This window comes from Corylus avellana, chromosome 11 (genome assembly GCF_965113065.1).
Source record: "Corylus avellana chromosome 11, dhCorAvel1.hap1.2, whole genome shotgun sequence".
NCBI lineage: Eukaryota > Viridiplantae > Streptophyta > Magnoliopsida > Fagales > Betulaceae > Corylus > Corylus avellana.
In genome coordinates this window covers 1,638,737-1,657,310 of record NC_142500.1, presented here as the reverse complement: position 1 = coordinate 1,657,310, position 18,574 = coordinate 1,638,737, and the positions used below count along the sequence as shown (strand labels likewise).

Sequence of the window (18,574 nt, the reverse complement as noted above, 5' to 3'; positions counted from 1 at the left end):
TCATCAATTCTCTCATTTGGTCATCTAGTAAATCCTGTGGACATAAAAATAAGAAAAGTTATAAATTTAAACATAATAATATTAAGGCACAAGCATATACACATAATCATATAAATTAGAATATAATATATTGATACTTCAAATGTGGTTATAAATAACACATTATTGAATCTAATGCCAATTACTTAATTTGATATTATACGAATCACATTATCATTGTACATTAATAATATGATTAACTTGAATAAAGTATTTGAATTGTCATTGAATCATATGATTAAGTATTGATCTTATACATTTATATTATTCATATGCATATATGTATAATTATAATTTATAACATATATAGACTTATAAGTTTATAACATACATTGGAACTAAGTCTCTAGATACTTTATTGTTGTATTTGTATGAATTGGTATACTTATGAGTTATGTCATATTATATATGTATAATTTGTTATTATATAATCAAATGATTTAATGATCAATTGATTATGTAATATAATCATATAAATTATAGTGAGAATATATTAATACTTAAATTGTGATTTAATTATATATATAAAAAAATTGTGATTTAATGATCAAGTGATTATGTTATATGTATAAATATTATTATAATTATAATTATAAAAATATATTATATAAAAATGCGATTAGCAATTACGGTTAGTAAACCTAATAACCTCTAACCGCTAGGCGGTTATAGCGATTAGGCGGTTAGTAATTAATATGATTAAGCGGTTAAGCGATTATAACAGTTAGTAGGCGGTTAGATACCGTCGGCATTGAAACCTATATATAAAACAAACAGAGTTGATGGTTCAAAGGTGATATATATATATATATATATATATATCACCTTTGAACCATCAACTCTGTTTGTTTTATTTGTTTTTATTTGTCATGAACTAAAAGGCAGAAGCCTGTCCTTCAGCCCCTTATACTTTTGCAATAAATATGGTATAAAAACGTTTTATGTTGCTTTTGACCTAGCCTCAATATATCATCATAATATAAAACAATTTGTACCAATAAAAATAGGAGTGATAATTCGTCTTTGGCATGTCGAGTTTGAATTGTATTAAAATGAGTATAAGATTATATAGATCAATTATAATTCAATTTATTTAATTATACAAGTCAAACCACTTAACACTAATTTTCTAATTTCACTATTCATTCACTTTCCATTTGATTTTTCTATATATATATATATATATATATATATATATACCTCTACTAAAGATTTGAGTCATTGACATGTAATTTTTTTTTACGAAAAAAGGCAGGCCGCTTTGTGTACCTATCCTAAGGAACAAACTTCAAAATCCGTGCAAACTGCACAGTCCACTTCATTGACGTGTAATTTGGTTTAGCTATTTTCCTCTCTATTAAAATACAGCAGACTGTGATACACAGCACGCGGCGTGCGTGGCATGCCCGTATAAAATTTTTTTATTTTTTATTTTTAATTATAAAAAAAAAAATTTACACTGGCGTAGTTTTTGCTTCACCCAAATACAGCAAGTTCAATTAACTTGATTCCTTCCACCCTCTTGTCGACTAACTGCCGCTGCCGGAGCTGCTCTTCAAGATTTGTTTGATTTAAACCCATCTGAACAATACCACCCTCACCAGCCGGAGACCTATGCGTGACAAACGACATCTCCTGATCATAATCACTTGGAACTTCAATTACTCGCTTCAAGATATGGTGATTCTCCACACGATTTGAAATGACGCTCACAAAATCCTCTATGTACTCGTCAATAGGATCAAGACCAAGATAGATTAAAACCTCCCAACACTTGATAAACTGCTTTTTGGTAATTTTCAAACTTCTCCTGACATCATCAATGAGACTTGAAGGGGGCATGAGCCGAGGGATGTGGATTTTCTTCGACAGTATATCTCGCTTAAGGCGTGAAACAGCTTGAATAAAAGCACCCTCGATTGGATCAAAATCAAACAAGCGTGATACGTCAACGCAGGAGCGCACATGTTGGAAGTAATCCAAGGGCCTTTCAACTGTCAAGTCATAAACATCTTCAGCCACTGCAACATCATTAATCACCTCCAGAAGGTAACCCCCATAACCTTGGTGTTGGTAAGGAGGCAATACCAGCATCTGCAAAAAGCAACATCTCATGAAAACGCTGAAAAAAATCCAATAACCATATGAAAATAGAATCAGAGTTGTTAAAACATATGCATGAGCATTCACAATGGGCTCTTTATATTTAGCTTTGCTCTAAAATTCTAACAAAACTCATGAAAAGACCTATTTTTAACTCCTTCATTTGCTTTATATTTAACTTGTCATAAATGCTCCCTACATTCCAAGAGCCAAAAAGATAAAGTTATATAACTTTTTAATCTTATTTTTTACCCTCCTCTCGCTTGATTGGTTTAAAACTAATAAAATAATAATATTTAACTAAAGTAGAGAAAGGTATAAAGAGTTTGATGTTTGTCATGCAAGCAACTGCTCGGTAACAATAAAGGAGTATACCTGACTGAGTTGCAATCGAGAACTGTCTGGATAATGGTAAAAACGATAAATGGCTGTAAAACCAAGCAATCTGCATTGAATCTTGTCCTGCCGATCAGTTTTCTTCTGAATCAAAACATACAACTCCCATCTTGGATCAATAACATCAATAGGGATCCTACCTAATTCAGAAAATAGCACTTTTAAATACGGGAGCTATACTTTCAAAATCCAACCAAAGGAAGAAAAACATTAGAGATTGCAACAGCCAAGACAAACAAGAGCATTACCATCAACAAGAAGAAGAACAAGAGGTATCAAGCGACTGTAGAGGTGCCCAGCCGTAGTGCCCACCACCATGCGAACAACCTGACCCAGTAGAACAAATCAACCATGGTACTCAGTTTAACAGGCATGATTGCAAATAGAAGGAAAAGGAACATGAAAGGAATTTGTCATTCCAGATTCTTCTTTGACCCATGTAAAAATACTGCTAATGAGGGATCCAAAAGATAAGACAATCATTTTTATATGTGCACTAAGCTAGGCAAGCCTGTACGATAACAATATAGAGGGACCATGAAACCTAACAAGCATTCTATAAAATATACATAGTATCGAGGTCATAATTACAGACACCTAAACAAGCAACTATCATTTTTACATGATACTAAATCAGAAGGCGTAATATGCAAAAAGCACCTCAACATCAGAATTAGCTGCTTTCAAATGGCTATTACTATCGGCGATGTTTCCATTTGAGGTTTTGTAGTTCAATATCTCCCCGCTTGAGATAATGGATCTGCCAAGAGTTAAAACGTGGACATCAAAGCACAATAAACCAAAAACCCAACACTGCAAGGAGAAAAATAAGCTTGATTATTTAATGTCGAGAAAAAAGTACACGGTACCTAATAAGATTGCTCTCTGTGGAAAAAGTCTGAAGAAACTCATGTTTATTCTCAACAAGAGTCTCAGCGAAAATTCTCTGTAGAACATGACTAATTAATCAGCAGATCTATAGGAATAATAACTAAAAGTATGGTTTAAGATGGGCGATTAATGTATACCTGAAGAGCAGCTTTCAGATCTGTGATACCTTTTCCTCGCTGAAAACAAATAAAAGTAATTAGTAAACATGTTCAAAGGACAAAACCAAATTTGATTCTCTAAGGAAATGGTCAGGACTCAATATAAAAGATAGCAGTAGTATATAACAATCTTGACTTTCTAGTAGACCATGGCTTCTATTCTAATAAAATATTTCTTGCTTAAAAAATAAAAAAGAAAAGCTTCTAGCAGACCATGGATGAATTCCAGTACTTACATCAGATTTGCTCTCAAACGTAATATCAGCATATGCATGAAATGATATGCTGCTAACCCAGATGGTAATCTGCATAAAATTATTAAACAAGATGCATTAAGGAAAAGGCCTTTGAAGATAATTAATCATTCTGTTTATATCGTCAAAAAGGAAACATTGTTTCAACATTATTAAACTTCAACAGCAAGTAAACTTCAATTCACAGCAATGTTAAATCACCTGCAATCCTTGGTAACCATATATCTTTCCATCTCCATCAAAAAAGCTATACAAGTCAACAGGGTTGACACGTAAACTGTCTGCATAACCCACTTCCTCTTTGCTAGAAACTAAGACACAAACAATCAAGTACATGTGCAAGCTGACATAAAGCTAAACACAATACAAAGAAAATAACACGTATGTAATGAAGAAGAGAATCAATTAAAAAGAATTAGAGAAAACATCAGATCTTGAGCTTGCTTATCTAATAAGTTTACGAGGACAGAGTGGAAGCTTGAGTCATTAAGAATCAAGAGTGAGGCCAAAATCAAAACTGCTATCATATAAGCATGCCAGGGTATTCAGGTTCTGCTCTGCATCCTATGCAGTAAGCCAAACAATCAGTCTTCTAGTAAGATTATTAAACATACATACACATATGCATGCTTGCGTGCACGAGCATTACCCAATTGCAAATTAACCCATGTACCTTCACAGATGGCCCATTCTTTTAGACTGAGCAGCCAACTCATACAAAATTTCATTAGATGACAATTTATTACCATAATAACGATACTACATTTATTACCCTACAAACATTGCATAATTCAACTCCTTATGTTAATAGCTTAAATGTGCACAATTCCTTTTGATTAAATTAAGCACTATCAAAACTGTTTTACACCCACTCTTGCATTTTATAGTTAATTGTAAAATGTTGTTCAATCAGTAAAAACTTGAGCTTAAACAAAGTATCAATGCAAGGAATTATGTTTTTGTAGGAATTGAAAGAATTAGAACGAAAAATAAAATAAAAGAATGAAACTAAAAGGCAAAGGAGTTGGATTTCTCATATTTGCCCGTATCATGCGTGGAACCAACCCAAAAAGAGGGACCATATGAGCCATATCAAAAGGATAAAAACAAGAAAAGAAGAATTGCCCCCACAAAACAATTTCATAAGTGAGCCAACAACTAAAAGAAAAGTGAGAGAAAGCAAAACAAAGAAAGAAAGGACGACCAGCATCAGCTTGAAAGAAAAACATGGAAACCAAGAGAAGCAAAAAGAAAGAAAGACGCGTGGGCAAAAATAAAAGAAATACACCAAAGAAGGACGTGGACCAAAAGGAATGGACAGCATGCGTGAGTGAGTGAAAGAGATCTGAAATCATACCTAGGGAAATCTTAATGCACTCCTTGGCCTTAACTCCAGCATCTGCAAACACAAAGCAAACAAGTATCAGTGAATTAAACAATGAAAGTGCTTCCAGAAAACACACAAAACAAGAACAAAATCACGGAAATGAAAGGTCAGTGAAGAAGTTTTGGAAGAACGGGAATCAGAGAATCGGAGCAAAGTTGACTCACCGATCTTGGAGAAGCCGCGCCTTACTTTCTTCAACTTGGCGGTGGATGGTTGCTTCTTCCCCATTTTTGGGGTTAGGATCTTTCAGAGCGGGAAATTGTGAGGGAGAGAGAGGCGGGAAATTCTACCGTACGAACAATTGGGGAATTAAGAATTTAGGCCATTATATAGTCTTCCTCTAGCCTCTAGAGGCAGGTGGAGACTTATCCCGCGTGCATTGCACGTGATACCAACATTTTCTTGGGTTTGCAAATAAAGGCCCAGGCCCAGAGCGGGAAATTGTGAGGGAGAGAGAGGCGGGAAATTCTACCGTACGAACAATTGGGGAATTAAGAATTTAGGCCATTATATAGTCTTCCTCTAGCCTCTAGAGGCAGGTGGAGACTTATCCCGCGTGCATTGCACGTGATACCAACATTTTCTTGGGTTTGCAAATAAAGGCCCAGGCCCAGCCCAATTAGGGGTTTTGTATTGTTTCAACGAGCATGGCTTAGTGCGTTTCGATTAATCGAAATGGCCCAAATAATTTTAGTTCTGTGTTTTAATTCTCTTTAAGCATGTTTTATGTTTGAGAATAGTTTCTATTGGGACCTGACATGAATCAGGTCTTTCGTGCCCTAGTAGAATATAGACGCCAAAAGCGTAGAATACCATAAGTGATTAAGACAGAAATACTGATGTTATACTATTCTCTTCAACTTATTAACAAAATCCTCCCGTTCAAAAGAATCGTTGATCTCTCTACGTCTTTCAGTTCTCCGTCACGATCTCCCACACTAGGGGAGGTGATTCTTGTTCACGTGTTAAGTTTTAGTTGTGTTAAAAAAATTGAGTATAAGACTATATAAACTGACTCATTTACATACACGATCAAATCACTCAACTCGCTAATTTTATGTTGTGTTCGACCGATATTTGCAAATCATGTAAGAAATTACCACGAATCACATGAAACATAAATATAAAACTATATAGATCAATCTTAACTCAACTCATTTAATTAAATAAATTAGAACCTTAAACTTAAACTCCCAGTATAAAACCGTTGGAGCAATTCAACTACCATACAGATCAACTCAAAATCCACATATAGTCTGAATTGACTCCACAAAGCTATAGGAAAAATTGAGGTGTTGTTGGGCAGCAGTACAAACCACATACATAGAACTTTTGTACCCTTTCCATTTGGTTTTTTCCAAATCCAATAGTAATTTGTAGTATTTGAGAGGATAAAAATGGGACAAATTCTACGGATAGATGATCTCATTCAACACACGTTTCAAAGCTGGAATGTGCTATTTTGTTGTAGGTTAAAACTATTTCACATGAATCACATGAAAGAATGTGATTTGAATTTCATCAACCACTAGCAATGGATCATAGAAAACAATTGAAGCTCCAAAAATTACACAGCGGGACAAAGCAGAACAAACTAAGGCAAAATATTATGTTAAAAACTGGGTTTTCCCTTTTGTGGCAAAGGGGTAGTTCTTTGCATACATCGAGAGATAAACATAAATGAAAATTCAACTATTTTTCCTTCAGCCTCGAGCGAAACTAAGAAATAACAAACTCAGTCCCCTAGCATCTCACTTCCTACCAGGGGTCTTGACATTCTGCCTGTTCCTCTTCTTGAGGCCAGACTTTGAAACCTTAAGGCTCCTGTGGACAGCGCTAAGCCTTGCAAGGGCTGCCGTCTTCAAATCTGGCCTGTAGTAGTTATCAGAAACCTGAAATCATTCGCAAGCAACCATCTTAGAAAGTGTTAGCATTTACACAAAATACAATGCCATTCTTGAAGGCATGCAATACAAACATACTTATACACACATTTCAGGGAAGTAAACGGCATCCCCATTCCCCATGTAACTCAAAGTATATGAAAAGATACGAGGAAAACATCCAGTCCAAAATTCAATTCTAAGTATTAAGTACAAGCAAAAAATAACCTTGTCAGTTATTCAACTTATGCACTATCAACGTCAAACAAAATTTTAAGGAAATTTGTCAAGAAATGGAAGTATCTAAAGTAAAATGAGCAAATTCAGTTCTCATCTCAACCTTATGTGTAGACTAAGGCAATTTCTAATGGAGATGATGTTACTACACTTTTTTTTATGATGTGGAACCCCTTCAAGGGGGGGCTACTTCGTGACTCATCCCAATCTATAAACCCTGGATACATGACCACGCTCACAAGAATTGTGTATCAGTTAAGTGAGGATTCAATCAACCGATCTCATGTTATTAACCAAACAAGTCAATGGTTGAAGCTAACGGTTGTGGGTGGAGTTTAACCCTACAAACCAGCATAGAAGAATTACACCACCACAATTAAAAAGAAAGCTTAATGTGACCAATAGAATCATTTTAAGTGACACAGGCCAACAATCCCTAAGCATAATAAATCTTGGGGAAAATTGAGCTCGGAAGCCAAGTGTAACAAGTACATTTCATAGAAAATCCCACTGCAAGCAGGATTTCCTTACACGTTAGCTGGTCATCACTGCATATAAGAAGAAATAAAAAATCGCAGCTCATTCTACAAAAAACATGCAGTTATCAAGACGTCAAACTAGGGGAGACATGGCTCCGAATTTCACTTATATCAAAGATCACAGCGTAACTCAAAACAACAAATTACTCATCCAAATAATCGTTATATGATACAGACTCGAAGACACTAGCGAGAATTGCTACCAAAATTTTCTAGTAATCAACGATCAATCAACAAAGGCACGTCAAATTTGGAGCAAAATTGAGTACCTGATTGGTGACGGCTTTGGCCATGCGAGGGAACTCCTTTCTCATGACCGATTTGTGAAGCAAACTCGCCGGCTTGTTCTGCTTCTTGGTCTTCGTCGTCGCCAGCGCCACCGACTGATCTTTGCCACTAGGCTGAATCGTCACCGTCTTTCGGTTCGCCAACCCTACATTTTCGATTCGTATGGTCAACTAGGGAAAACATCAAATACAATAGCTGTTTCGCGTAGTTTGAGATTAACTAATTAAATTTTTGAATTTAAGATCCGATATTCAATATTTTCCGTGAATCTTTCTCGGGAAACAAACAAGTACCGGAGTGCTTGTAGGAGTTGAGATTGTAGAGGTTGTTGCTCTCCTTGCTGAACTGGACGCTGGCGTTGCCTCGCCCGAACTCCTTCACGAGAAAGCAGTTGTTCCTCTTCACGATCTCCCAGACTAGCTGATCCGGAACCGTCGCCATCGCTACCTGCACAATTCAAAAATCCATATATTGGATGAAATCCAAGAGTGGAACACAGAAAACGCTTTCAAAACATTGAAAACAAACTGCACTTCGACAGATCTTGTCAATGAGTACTTTATTTGATGTGCAGCGAAAAACTGGTAGAAAGTGAAACCGATTTTAAGGATGGGAGAAATGAAGGAGGGGTAGATTATTAGGGATCGAAGAGATGAGGAAGACTTACTATTAAGTCGCAGAGAGAGAGAAAGCGCAAGACTCTGAACAGAAGAGGGGGTTTACGACGCCTCCGCACCGAAGAATTTAAGTGCTAGTTTTATACGCGTTTCCAAAACCCTAATCTAAAACACCTAGAGAAATGCTAGAAAAAAAAGTAAATAAGAAAACGTTTACTTTCGAGAAGTTAATAAAAACAAGAAGAGCTCTCGTCGTGGGCGTTTGGTCTAGTGGTATGATTCTCGCTTTGGGTGCGAGAGGTCCCGAGTTCGATTCTCGGAACGCCCCCGCTATAATTCGTTTTTCGACTTGAAGGTTGGAAATTTTTTAATTTTTTAATTTTTCAATAAATGTGTATGTTCCGATCCCAAAATCTATCCATTAGTTGATTAGTCTATGTTTGCATATAATGACACGTGTTTCATTTCAAGTGGGGTGCTTAAGATTTTTCTCATCAATAGAACGTGGGACTGATTTTTTTTTTTTTTTTTTTTTAGTGGGATGCCTTAAGGACGGAAATACAAAGTTTTATCCAAATTTAGTTGAAATGGTGCATTTGGGAGTACGATTTTTTAAATGAATAATCTGCGCTTTTAAACGAAATCAAAATTTGTGGAATGTTTTGGATTGCGATTCTAAAATCGTGGAAAAATTTGTAATTTTCTATAAGCAAACTATAAAATGCTTATTTAAAAAAGTTCAAATTTAAACTAAAATAACGATTTCTCATATATATATATATATATATATATATATATTTGATGCAATAATTACCAAAATTTCGAGTGGGAATGCAAAATTTTCTAAGAATACCCACCTAAATATGTTTAAAACGTTTTTTTTTTTTGTTTTTCTCCACTTTTTCTTCATCCTCTGTCCGCCTCTCTACTCTTTCTCACGCTTGGCTGTTGTTCTTCGCGGATTTGGCTTACAGCATGTATGTTGTAGTTTAATCAACGGTCAAAATACATACTGTTATTAAAATAACAACATGTAAGCCAGATCAATTCTTTCCTATGTAATTAGCCTCTAGATATCACGTAAAAATTTCACATTATCTTCCAAGCCAGATTCTCCTAATATTTTCTTTTTTCCATGGGACTTTTTTGCTTTTGTAAAGCTCTGCGCCATTTGGTGTTTATGCAGTTTGATGTGGTTTTGTAGTTTGTATGAATTTTTTTTTATTTTTGAAGTTAGGTGTATTTTACACGGATTACAATGCACTACATATCATCGTGCACTGTGCAGTGATTCGTCACCGTGCACGCACAGGGCACGGTGATCATCACTGGGCAACACGCGGTGATGTGCACGCCGCACAGAGTTACTCCCACTAGTACCCCTAACATGCTCTATTGTTTGCTTTTCTCCATTTTGCGGGTGCAAATTGATCAGTGTTCGACACAAGGAAAACTATTCTAACTAGATATAGTTTAGGTACTTCATATTTTGCTTTGCATTGAGTGTGTCCATGTTAGTCATACCAGTTAATGATGCTTTGGAAATTAAATAATTGCAAATAGTTTGTAGCAGCGATTTTATTTTTTTTAATCCTCAGCAGTCAAGTGTTAACTAACTACTCATATGTTCAAATCCTACTTAGGGAGATTTGATTCATTCCAAATTCTTTAATTCAAAATGAAAGGATTCACCTTGACCATTAAGAATAGGTAACCAGTTCCATGTCTATGTTTCCATTGCATTCCATCTCATTGTATCACATTTTGTTTTACAATACTTGGAAATCACTGTCAATACCTCGATGTAGATTCGTGAAAATCCCTCGTTTGGCAGTTGGGGGCTATTTGCAAATAACCAACTAAAAACTCTAGTATTAGCAAATACATCTTTGATGCATTCACGCGATTCTCCCAATTGGTAGCAACAAGGTGAGGGGTAGCATATTGTTTGAAATATTCAAGGAAATAGTGCCTTAAGAATCCTGCAAGTGGGATTCGAATACAAGATTGATGCAATTGGGATCTCTCCATCTAACACCTGTGATTCAAACCAAACAAGACACTGCTTGAGTTCAGTGAGTGCAATCAAGAGGGGAATACAAAATATATGAGCATTCCTTAATACTGAAACAATAGATCAAAAGGTAAGTGTTAAATTACATTGCGTAATATTTGATAATCTATAATCACAGTAATAAAACTCCTAGTTAGGACAAAGACTTTGCCAAGCTACACCCCGCATTTACAACTTAGATTTCTATATCACCTAAATATTAACCAATGCATCTATAAACAAAATGTGGCTGATGGAATTTAAGAAGCTAATTACAAATCTGATCTACATCGGTCCATCATTTCTTCCCTATCAATAAATTGTTCAAGCAGCTCTTTCTCTTGCAAAACTAAGTAATCCTCACTCTTTCCGAACCAGTCATTTTTGAGTTGCTTCGCAACATAATCCTAGATAGCATCCCTCAGTGGATTTGGAACTACCTGTGTGCTTAAAACAGAGTAAGGCAATGACAAGTATGACAAAACTCTCAAGACTGCTGCAGAATTACATCAACCAAATTGGACTTGCTTAATCGTGCTCAAAAGTATAGTAGGAGAGGCAGACTGAACAACAATATGTATAAATATTCATAAGTCTGCTCTCTTGAAAGATGCTCCCAAGTTTGTGCAACACACGCTTTGAAACCACAAAATTCTCCCAAATCATCCAAGCTTGAAAATGAAATTCTATAACAGACGAAATTCATTTTGGACCTTATACAAAATAAAGTTTCCTGTTACAATTTATAATGGCATAATTTTGCATGACAAAGAAGAAAATCTCCAAGAATCTAATGGCCATGAAGACCCAGGAATAAAACTGTTTTCATCAACTGAACCTTCAAAGATAAATTGCAAATTTGCAAGCAGGGGACAATACTTCCTTTGCTCTCACGTCATTTGTCCAAACATTACACACCCTAGGTTTGTAAATTAATCTAAATTCTTCTGCAAAGGTAAGGTAAGCAACAGGACTGAAATAGGAGGCTAAGTTGGGGCCAGTCTTAAGCAAGACATAAGTGGCCTATCATTAACATAAGATATGGTCTTAAAAAAAAACAGAATGACAGAGAAGTACATGAGACTAGACACAAGTTCTTGGTAAAAGACATCCTCGACAAGAATTATGCATAATCTACACAGACGAGACTGTTTAACAGACACAGACGAATCGAAATATAAACGATAAGGTATTTCATAATACTACTTATTTTAAAAGATGACTTACCTTATTAGCCTCCAGTATCGGATCTATGCAAAGCTTCCATCTCTGCTGTAAGTATTGCTGAGCCTTTGTTGATCTCTGAGTGAATCTCTATCAAATGGGCCATCGCTCTGAACCCAAAGGAAGTTTAAACCTTGGCGGTGGCATTTGGCAGTGGTGGTTGAAGGTGGCCGTACTTTCTCTTAGATGGGGCTTCTGGTATAGTTGATAGCTTAGGAGATGAGGTTTCTCTTAATTGGGCAGACTCGATCTAGTATGGACGTGCTCATTCATTTTGGTGTCCCAAGCTGATGTGGCCAGTTATTGTTGGAGGGTGTAAATGACTTGGTTTAGACCAGGTCCTAATTGAAGTTATCCTCTATGCAAAAATATAATTTTTTTACTCTATTTATGGTAGAAGATCAAACGTGATCACACTCATCCAATATATTCTCTCCCATACATTTGATTTTTGTTGGATCTAATGAATTATTTGGTCATTCAAATTATACTCAAATCCTTTCACCACATGTCCCCTAAACCAATCTAAAGAAGACCCGCAACAAATCAATTTTTGCATCTCTTCCTAGAACAACCAGGGTTGCCAAATTAGATGCAATCAGAAACCTAAGCGTCTGCTGTTCCTTCCTTCAACATTTCCCATTTCCACGCAACTCTAGGATAAGCAGCTCTGCACCTCGAGACAAGGTCACTAGCAGTGAGAAAACCAATTTGAGGGTAGATCATCAATGCCATGTCAGACAAGTTGGCACATTTATCCAAAATAGAGAAAATGAATGAAAGTGTAACATCTTCATTTACCGTCACCATATGTGCAACAATTTCCTTCAATGCTTTCATCCCAATCCTACCTTCCAAACCTCTCGTTGAAAAATAATCCTCTGCTTGCATCCAAGCTCTGACGCCCAAATTAAGATAGCTCAGATTTGGAAAAACATCAAACACTGTCTCAAGGCTAAACCTTGTCATTTTTTGGTGCGGTGAATCCACGGAGAGTTTCTTGATGGTTCTACCAGATGGAAACATGCAAATGAGTCTACAAAGATCCACAGACTGAAGCTGAAGGTTTTTCAAATGAGGAAACCCTTTTACTTTAAATTCATTTGCCTCCTCAAGGGTAAGGTGGAAATCAGATAATGATGGGGTTTCAAGGACAAGAGACTGCGGTTTAACACACGTCAGGGTCAGATTGACAAGATCGGGTCCAAATATAGCCAGAGAAAGTGGAGCGTTTGACACCGTCCAATGACAGGTCTTAAGATGCAAAAGATGAATCTTTGGTTCCTTAAGTCCTCCCACACCTATCAAATTCAAAACTTTCAGACAAGGGAAGAAATTGTTCACCTTGTTTAGGTCTTCATCATCCAGTCTTACGAACTCAAGTGTCAAGCTTGTGAGGGTGGGCATTGGATTCAGGCCATCCACTGATAGCCAAGCATTCTTCACCTCCAGTTTGAGAAGAGTATGGCCTGCATAACATGCAACCACAAACATTAATTCCATCTGATTAAGTTTAACATACATATATACAATCACAGAAAGCATATTTCAGTAATTATGAAACTGAAGCTCAGCTAGTAGTGAAATTAGTAAAAATAGATGCAAAAAATAAACTAGTAAATCTCAATGGAAAGTCATGTCTCTCACCATCGCCATCACCATCTTCCTTGCCCATACATGCCCATCCGCAAGCTATTACAGATGGGGTATGCTTGATATTCTAAAAGATCTTTTTTTTTTGTTTTTTTTTAACAATAAATTTCTGTGACTATTTTCTCTTGCTTATGAACCATTACTTAGTCTAAAAATGCTGCATCCTCAGCAGAATCTTGAAATCTCACAAGATTTATAATCATAACTAGCGACGTACTTTACTAAAATAAACGATTATTTTATTTAAGTTTATTGCTACAAAATTTATTATGAAATATTATAATGTTTACATCCAGCTGATTCCACTCTTGTAAATTCTTCACTTGCAACTTGTAAGTATCCTAATTCTATATAATGATGCTTCGCCACTCCTTAGATGTGCACCTAAAATTTGTGAATGTGTTGGGTCATGTAAAAAGTTATATATATAAATCCGTGTAGGATCTCATCTGAAAACCAATTGGTGTTTAGTGAGGGAAACTAAAGTCTCTTATGGCATTCGAAATCGAACTCCGCAAGACATGTTCTAAGAGCCATCCACACGACACTGTTGCACCTCAACGATCCTTTCCCTCAACGTGAGGCTCCAGAGACTTGAACCCATAACACTAGCTCCGATACCATTTGTAGGATCGGGATTTTGACCATCTCATATAAAAATCAATTGGTATGTTCTAAGAACCGTCCACAAGGTATGTTCTAAGAAGCGTCCACTTGGCCAAAACGCCAGTGTTGCACCTCCCCGATCAGCGATATTTCTCTCTTATTAATCTCAGTGTCAACCATCCATTTGGTGAGAGAATGTTTTATTATAATGAATGATAAAATTACAAGCAAAATTATACAGACACAGACGTAGGGGGAACTCACAGCACGATGAAATCAGAGACAGAACCTCCGACTTTCTCCAACAAGATTGAAACCAAAAGTCCGACACCGACAGCGATCTCAGCCGTCCAGCGATCCTCGGCAGCCACTCCTTCACGAAGCGCACATCGGTCAGGTAGAGGTCGTCGGACTCGTCCTCGACGTCGTCGTACGCTACGTTTCCGAGAGACTTGTCCACGCCGATGAAGACGGACTCGAGGAATTGGGAGTCGCAGACCAGGGTTTTGAGGATGGTCTTGAAAGGCGTGACCAGGAACTTGGTCTCGGGGGCCCGAGACTTGAGGTAGCGCGACAAGGTGCAGAGGAGGCGGACGGATCGGACCTCGTAGGAGAGCGAGTTGAACGTCTTGGAGACGAGTCGGCACCGAGCGAGCTCATCCGAATCGGTGAGTCGACTCAGGATATCGACAATCAGAGACGGTGGGAGCTCCTCCATGTAGCGAGCTGCAAGAGAGAGCGAGAAGGAGAAAAGAGAGAGAGGAGGAGGATATGGCTTTGACTCTAGTTTAAATTGTTTGGATTGACACGTGGCTTTGAATCTTGGGGGATCTAACGATGGGTAGTTTCACTCGCTTTAACGGCGCGTGTGCTACTCTCTCGTAGTTTCCAAATGAGCCTGGTATTTGTTTAAATATCCAAAATGCCACTCAAACCCCGATTTCAGTGAACGCACCAGCGAATGCTGGGGTTTAGGGTTTTTTACGCTTTGCACTGAGAGAGGGAGAGATGGGGAGGAGGATACTGAACGAGGCATTGAGAGCGATCGTGAATGCGGACCGGAGAGGAAAAGCAACGGTGGAGTTGAAACCAATCTCCACAGTCATGTCTTCTTTTCTTAAGATCATGAAAGATCGAGGTAAAGCTATGTAGTATTCTTTCCGATTGCCGCAGTGCTAGTTTTCAGTGCTTCAATAAAGTTTCTATTTATCTTGGGTTCTGTTCAATAGAGTCTGATTTGATATGCATACCCTTCCTTGAAGAAGTAGTAAGTTCAGTGCTTTACCAAATCCTGCAAATACCCTGCAAAACTTCATGTTCAGCGTGATTTGTTAGAAGTTGAAGAAGTCGTGGGACATTCATTGCAGCTGAATTTGATAACATCATGCAAAAGAATATATAATCAGGCTCCATTAAATCAATGAGGTGGGTTGGTTTACTTCGTGCAGGAAAGAAAAGTAAACTAAAAAGAACAACGATTAAGATTCGCAAATTTCGCATCAACAATATGATCATTAGGGTCTGGGTATAATCACTTTCCAGTTCTTGATTCTATGTCAAATTATCGAATTACTACTTATTTTAGTGGTGAAAACCAAATTCAATGTAGCAGACACAGTTTTGAACTATTTTGCATATCTTTGAACCATAATACTTTCTTCTCCACTGTGAAAATGTCCAAACACCTTGATCCATAGTTTCATTTCAATTTCTGACAGTTATAGACTGAAATCCTTCAAATCGGACAGAGAAGTGCTACACTTCTCAATTTTTATTTTTTTCCAAAAGTTGGTTTCCAAACGATGTGTCATCATCGCATGAAATTTATTATTTTTGAAATTTGGGAATGCTAAATAGAATATTGGAGGATTACATTATCATGTGTTTCATTTCATGTGGATTTTAGAGGAATCATTTTTCAATATTTGTATTGTTTGAAGTCCATTGTTATGGTTTCCTTGTTCTTTTTGCTCCTACTAATTAGGTGGCTTCTATTGTATACTTCCTGGCTTTTAGTAAAATTTCGAGTACTTATCACAACAACAAAAAAGTCCGTTGCTGTTAGAGTTGATTCAAGGTTTGTATTTTGCATGTGCTGAACTGCTATGTCATACCCGAGCCTATTGCCATCCCTGAGCCTGTTGTGTAGGGGTATTATTATGTTTTCTTTGGTCTTGTATTTGTATCTTCAGTGAACTTATGTGGGTCTATAAACCAAAATTCTACTTGTATTATTGTTATTCGAGTATGAATTCCTTTAGTCTTACTTTATGTCCAATATCCTTAACAGAGTGGAGGTTAAAATAGTGTCAATGAAGTAAGAGATAGAGCATTTTAGAAACCTCAGAAGGCCCTTATTGTAATCAGAGACCTGATATTGCCAGAACATAGATAAATAGACAGATTAAATTGAAGAGGGGATGAGGGGCCTATAATTTACTCGATAAAATTCAAGATTGTCTGAAACACATTTTTTTTGTGTTTTTCAAGAGGGCTAGAAGTATGATTTTGACATATAATTTTCCTCACATGCACCAATTTCTGTTGGGCATATCAGTCACAATGCCTCTAGCTGCTTACTAAAGGCCAGGAATTTGTAAACAGTTCCATTGCTTCTATATGAATCTATGTTTAGAGAAGGGCAGTTTAAAAAGTTTCTTCTCTAGAACATTGAAGCTCCGCTACTCTTGGTTTGGAGCAGCTTCTTTACATGTGTATTTATTCTTTCAATTTTGAGATCTGTAAGGCTATTGGGTAATCTACTGCCTTTCAGAATGCCCAACTTGTTTTTTTTAAGCAACCCAGTTTCATTAACTTGGTATATTTACTTTTAGGGTACATCAAGGGTTTTCAGGTTTATGATCCACATAGAGTGGGGAGGATAACAGTTGAACTACAAGGCAGGGTTAATGATTGCCGGGCTCTCACTTACAGGCAGGATATCGCGGCAAGGGAGATTGAAAGATACAGATTGCGTATGCTTCCAACACATCAGGTTTGTTAACATTTCATTGTCAAGAATCTGTAAAATATTCTCAGTTCTCATTTGGCCCTCATATTGTGGAAAAGGCTTGGGGAACAACTAACAAGGGCGCTTACTTGATTCTCTCTCTTTGCTTTGTTATGGGATCTTACTTGTTTGCTAGAGGACGAAAGTCGTTTTCTTCAAAATCATCTCATTACCCCTCTCTCTCTCTCTCTCTCTCTCTCTCTCTCCTCTCCATGCAGTGGGGTTATGTTGTAATCACTACGCCAGATGGTGTTCTGGATCATGAAGAGGCTATTAAAAGGGGTGTGGGCGGACAGGTTCTGGGTTATTTTCATTAAATTCTCACCTTGACTCTTTCCACATGCTTGGATGGAAAAGCTGTAACTACGAGTGAGCTTGTTTGCTAATGGAAAAACTGTTATGGGATCCTACTTGATCACAGCTTGCCTTCACCAGCATGAATTTCTTATGCTGTCTATCAGAACTTTTGAATCTTCTGATGAATGAGATGATGAGCAAACTTCTGTTCTTTTCTCTTTGCAAATTTATTGTTTGTCCAGTTATTGAACTGTGATAGAATTTACTTCTTTTTTATTTTTGGTGAATAACTTATTAAAATTAGATCTACATGAAGATCTGGTCCTATTGTCACAGAAAGGATTTTGTGATTTGACCTGGATGCCAACCATATACAGGAACAGATGTTCATATATCCTGAATTTGTAATCCATTTTAAATTTATGATTACCCTTCTATGATGCACTTCGAGACGATGTTTGCTGCCTAAAGCAGTATTGCTCGTTGACATTGATTTAATCCAGAAATATCAGTTGCAAAGGCCATTTGGCAGTACACATCTTCAGCCTTCTTGTGGCATTATATAGCCAGTCACTGTTGGTAAGATGATTTAGGCTCTGCAGGCATGAGGTTTGAAATCCTTGTTGGGTTGTGGTATAAACCTCATTGACGGACTTACACTTGGGGGTAGTTTGGGTTATAGAAGTTGCTTTTGGATCAGAGATTGCTTGAAACTTTGACCACCAAATGTGATGATTGAAGTTCAAACCATGGCCTCAAGACGAGGGAGGGAAGTAAAATAGAAAAAGAAAGCAAAAACAAGTTAATTGACTGCACTTTTACTTGTGATTAAAGTATGACTAGAATTTTTGATATGATTCGCAAATCTGACACAAATTCAGCATAAAATTAGTCGGTTAGATAAAGAGACTATACCCATTTGATCAAATGAGTTGAGTT

The 18,574-nt window shown here is 36.9% G+C and overlaps 4 protein-coding genes and 2 non-coding genes across 8 annotated transcripts; 2 read left to right on the top strand and 4 right to left on the bottom strand.

The window, feature by feature from the left end:
- Window positions 1–1,253: 1,253 nt before the first annotated feature.
- LOC132166200 (histone acetyltransferase type B catalytic subunit) lies at window positions 1,254–5,512 on the bottom strand. The gene is made up of 10 exons (XM_059576980.2): window positions 5,393–5,512; window positions 5,199–5,240; window positions 4,043–4,152; window positions 3,824–3,892; window positions 3,567–3,605; window positions 3,408–3,484; window positions 3,199–3,298; window positions 2,787–2,865; window positions 2,518–2,678; window positions 1,254–2,133 (listed from the first exon to the last, which is right to left on the bottom strand). The coding sequence occupies exons 1-10, from the start codon at window positions 5,454–5,456 to the stop codon at window positions 1,516–1,518; spliced, it is 1,359 nt and encodes a 452-aa protein (XP_059432963.2). The 5' UTR covers window positions 5,457–5,512; the 3' UTR covers window positions 1,254–1,515.
- Window positions 5,513–6,810: 1,298 nt separating this feature from the next.
- On the bottom strand, window positions 6,811–8,951 carry LOC132165656 (Ribosomal L28e protein family). The gene is made up of 4 exons (XM_059576307.2): window positions 8,843–8,951; window positions 8,469–8,622; window positions 8,157–8,320; window positions 6,811–7,120 (listed from the first exon to the last, which is right to left on the bottom strand). The coding sequence occupies exons 2-4, from the start codon at window positions 8,614–8,616 to the stop codon at window positions 6,980–6,982; spliced, it is 453 nt and encodes a 150-aa protein (XP_059432290.1). The 5' UTR covers window positions 8,617–8,622; window positions 8,843–8,951; the 3' UTR covers window positions 6,811–6,979.
- On the bottom strand, window positions 7,812–7,903 carry LOC132166808 (small nucleolar RNA R24). Its single transcript, XR_009438610.2, has one exon. It is a non-coding gene; the product is annotated as a small nucleolar RNA R24 (small nucleolar RNA).
- A 97-nt stretch (window positions 8,952–9,048) lies between the features above and the next one.
- TRNAP-UGG (transfer RNA proline (anticodon UGG)) lies at window positions 9,049–9,120 on the top strand. Its single transcript has one exon. It is a non-coding gene; the product is annotated as a tRNA-Pro (tRNA).
- Window positions 9,121–10,417: 1,297 nt separating this feature from the next.
- LOC132166673 (F-box/RNI-like superfamily protein) lies at window positions 10,418–15,076 on the bottom strand. Of its 3 annotated transcripts, XM_088511495.1 has the most exons (4): window positions 14,593–15,076; window positions 13,414–13,538; window positions 12,073–13,230; window positions 10,418–10,830 (listed from the first exon to the last, which is right to left on the bottom strand). In XM_088511495.1, exons 1-3 carry the CDS (start codon window positions 15,044–15,046, stop codon window positions 12,676–12,678), a joined length of 1,134 nt encoding a protein of 377 aa, XP_088367621.1. In that variant the 5' UTR covers window positions 15,047–15,076; the 3' UTR covers window positions 10,418–10,830; window positions 12,073–12,675. The 3 variants fall into 3 exon arrangements, with proteins under 3 accessions (XP_088367621.1, XP_088367620.1, XP_088367622.1); XM_088511494.1 differs by having other exon boundaries at window positions 12,073–13,538; XM_088511496.1 differs by lacking the exon at window positions 12,073–13,230.
- A 188-nt stretch (window positions 15,077–15,264) lies between these two features.
- On the top strand, window positions 15,265–18,083 carry RPS15AE (ribosomal protein S15A E). The gene is made up of 3 exons (XM_059576572.2): window positions 15,265–15,466; window positions 17,163–17,323; window positions 17,557–18,083. The coding sequence occupies exons 1-3, from the start codon at window positions 15,337–15,339 to the stop codon at window positions 17,653–17,655; spliced, it is 390 nt and encodes a 129-aa protein (XP_059432555.2). The 5' UTR covers window positions 15,265–15,336; the 3' UTR covers window positions 17,656–18,083.
- Window positions 18,084–18,574: the final 491 nt, after the last annotated feature.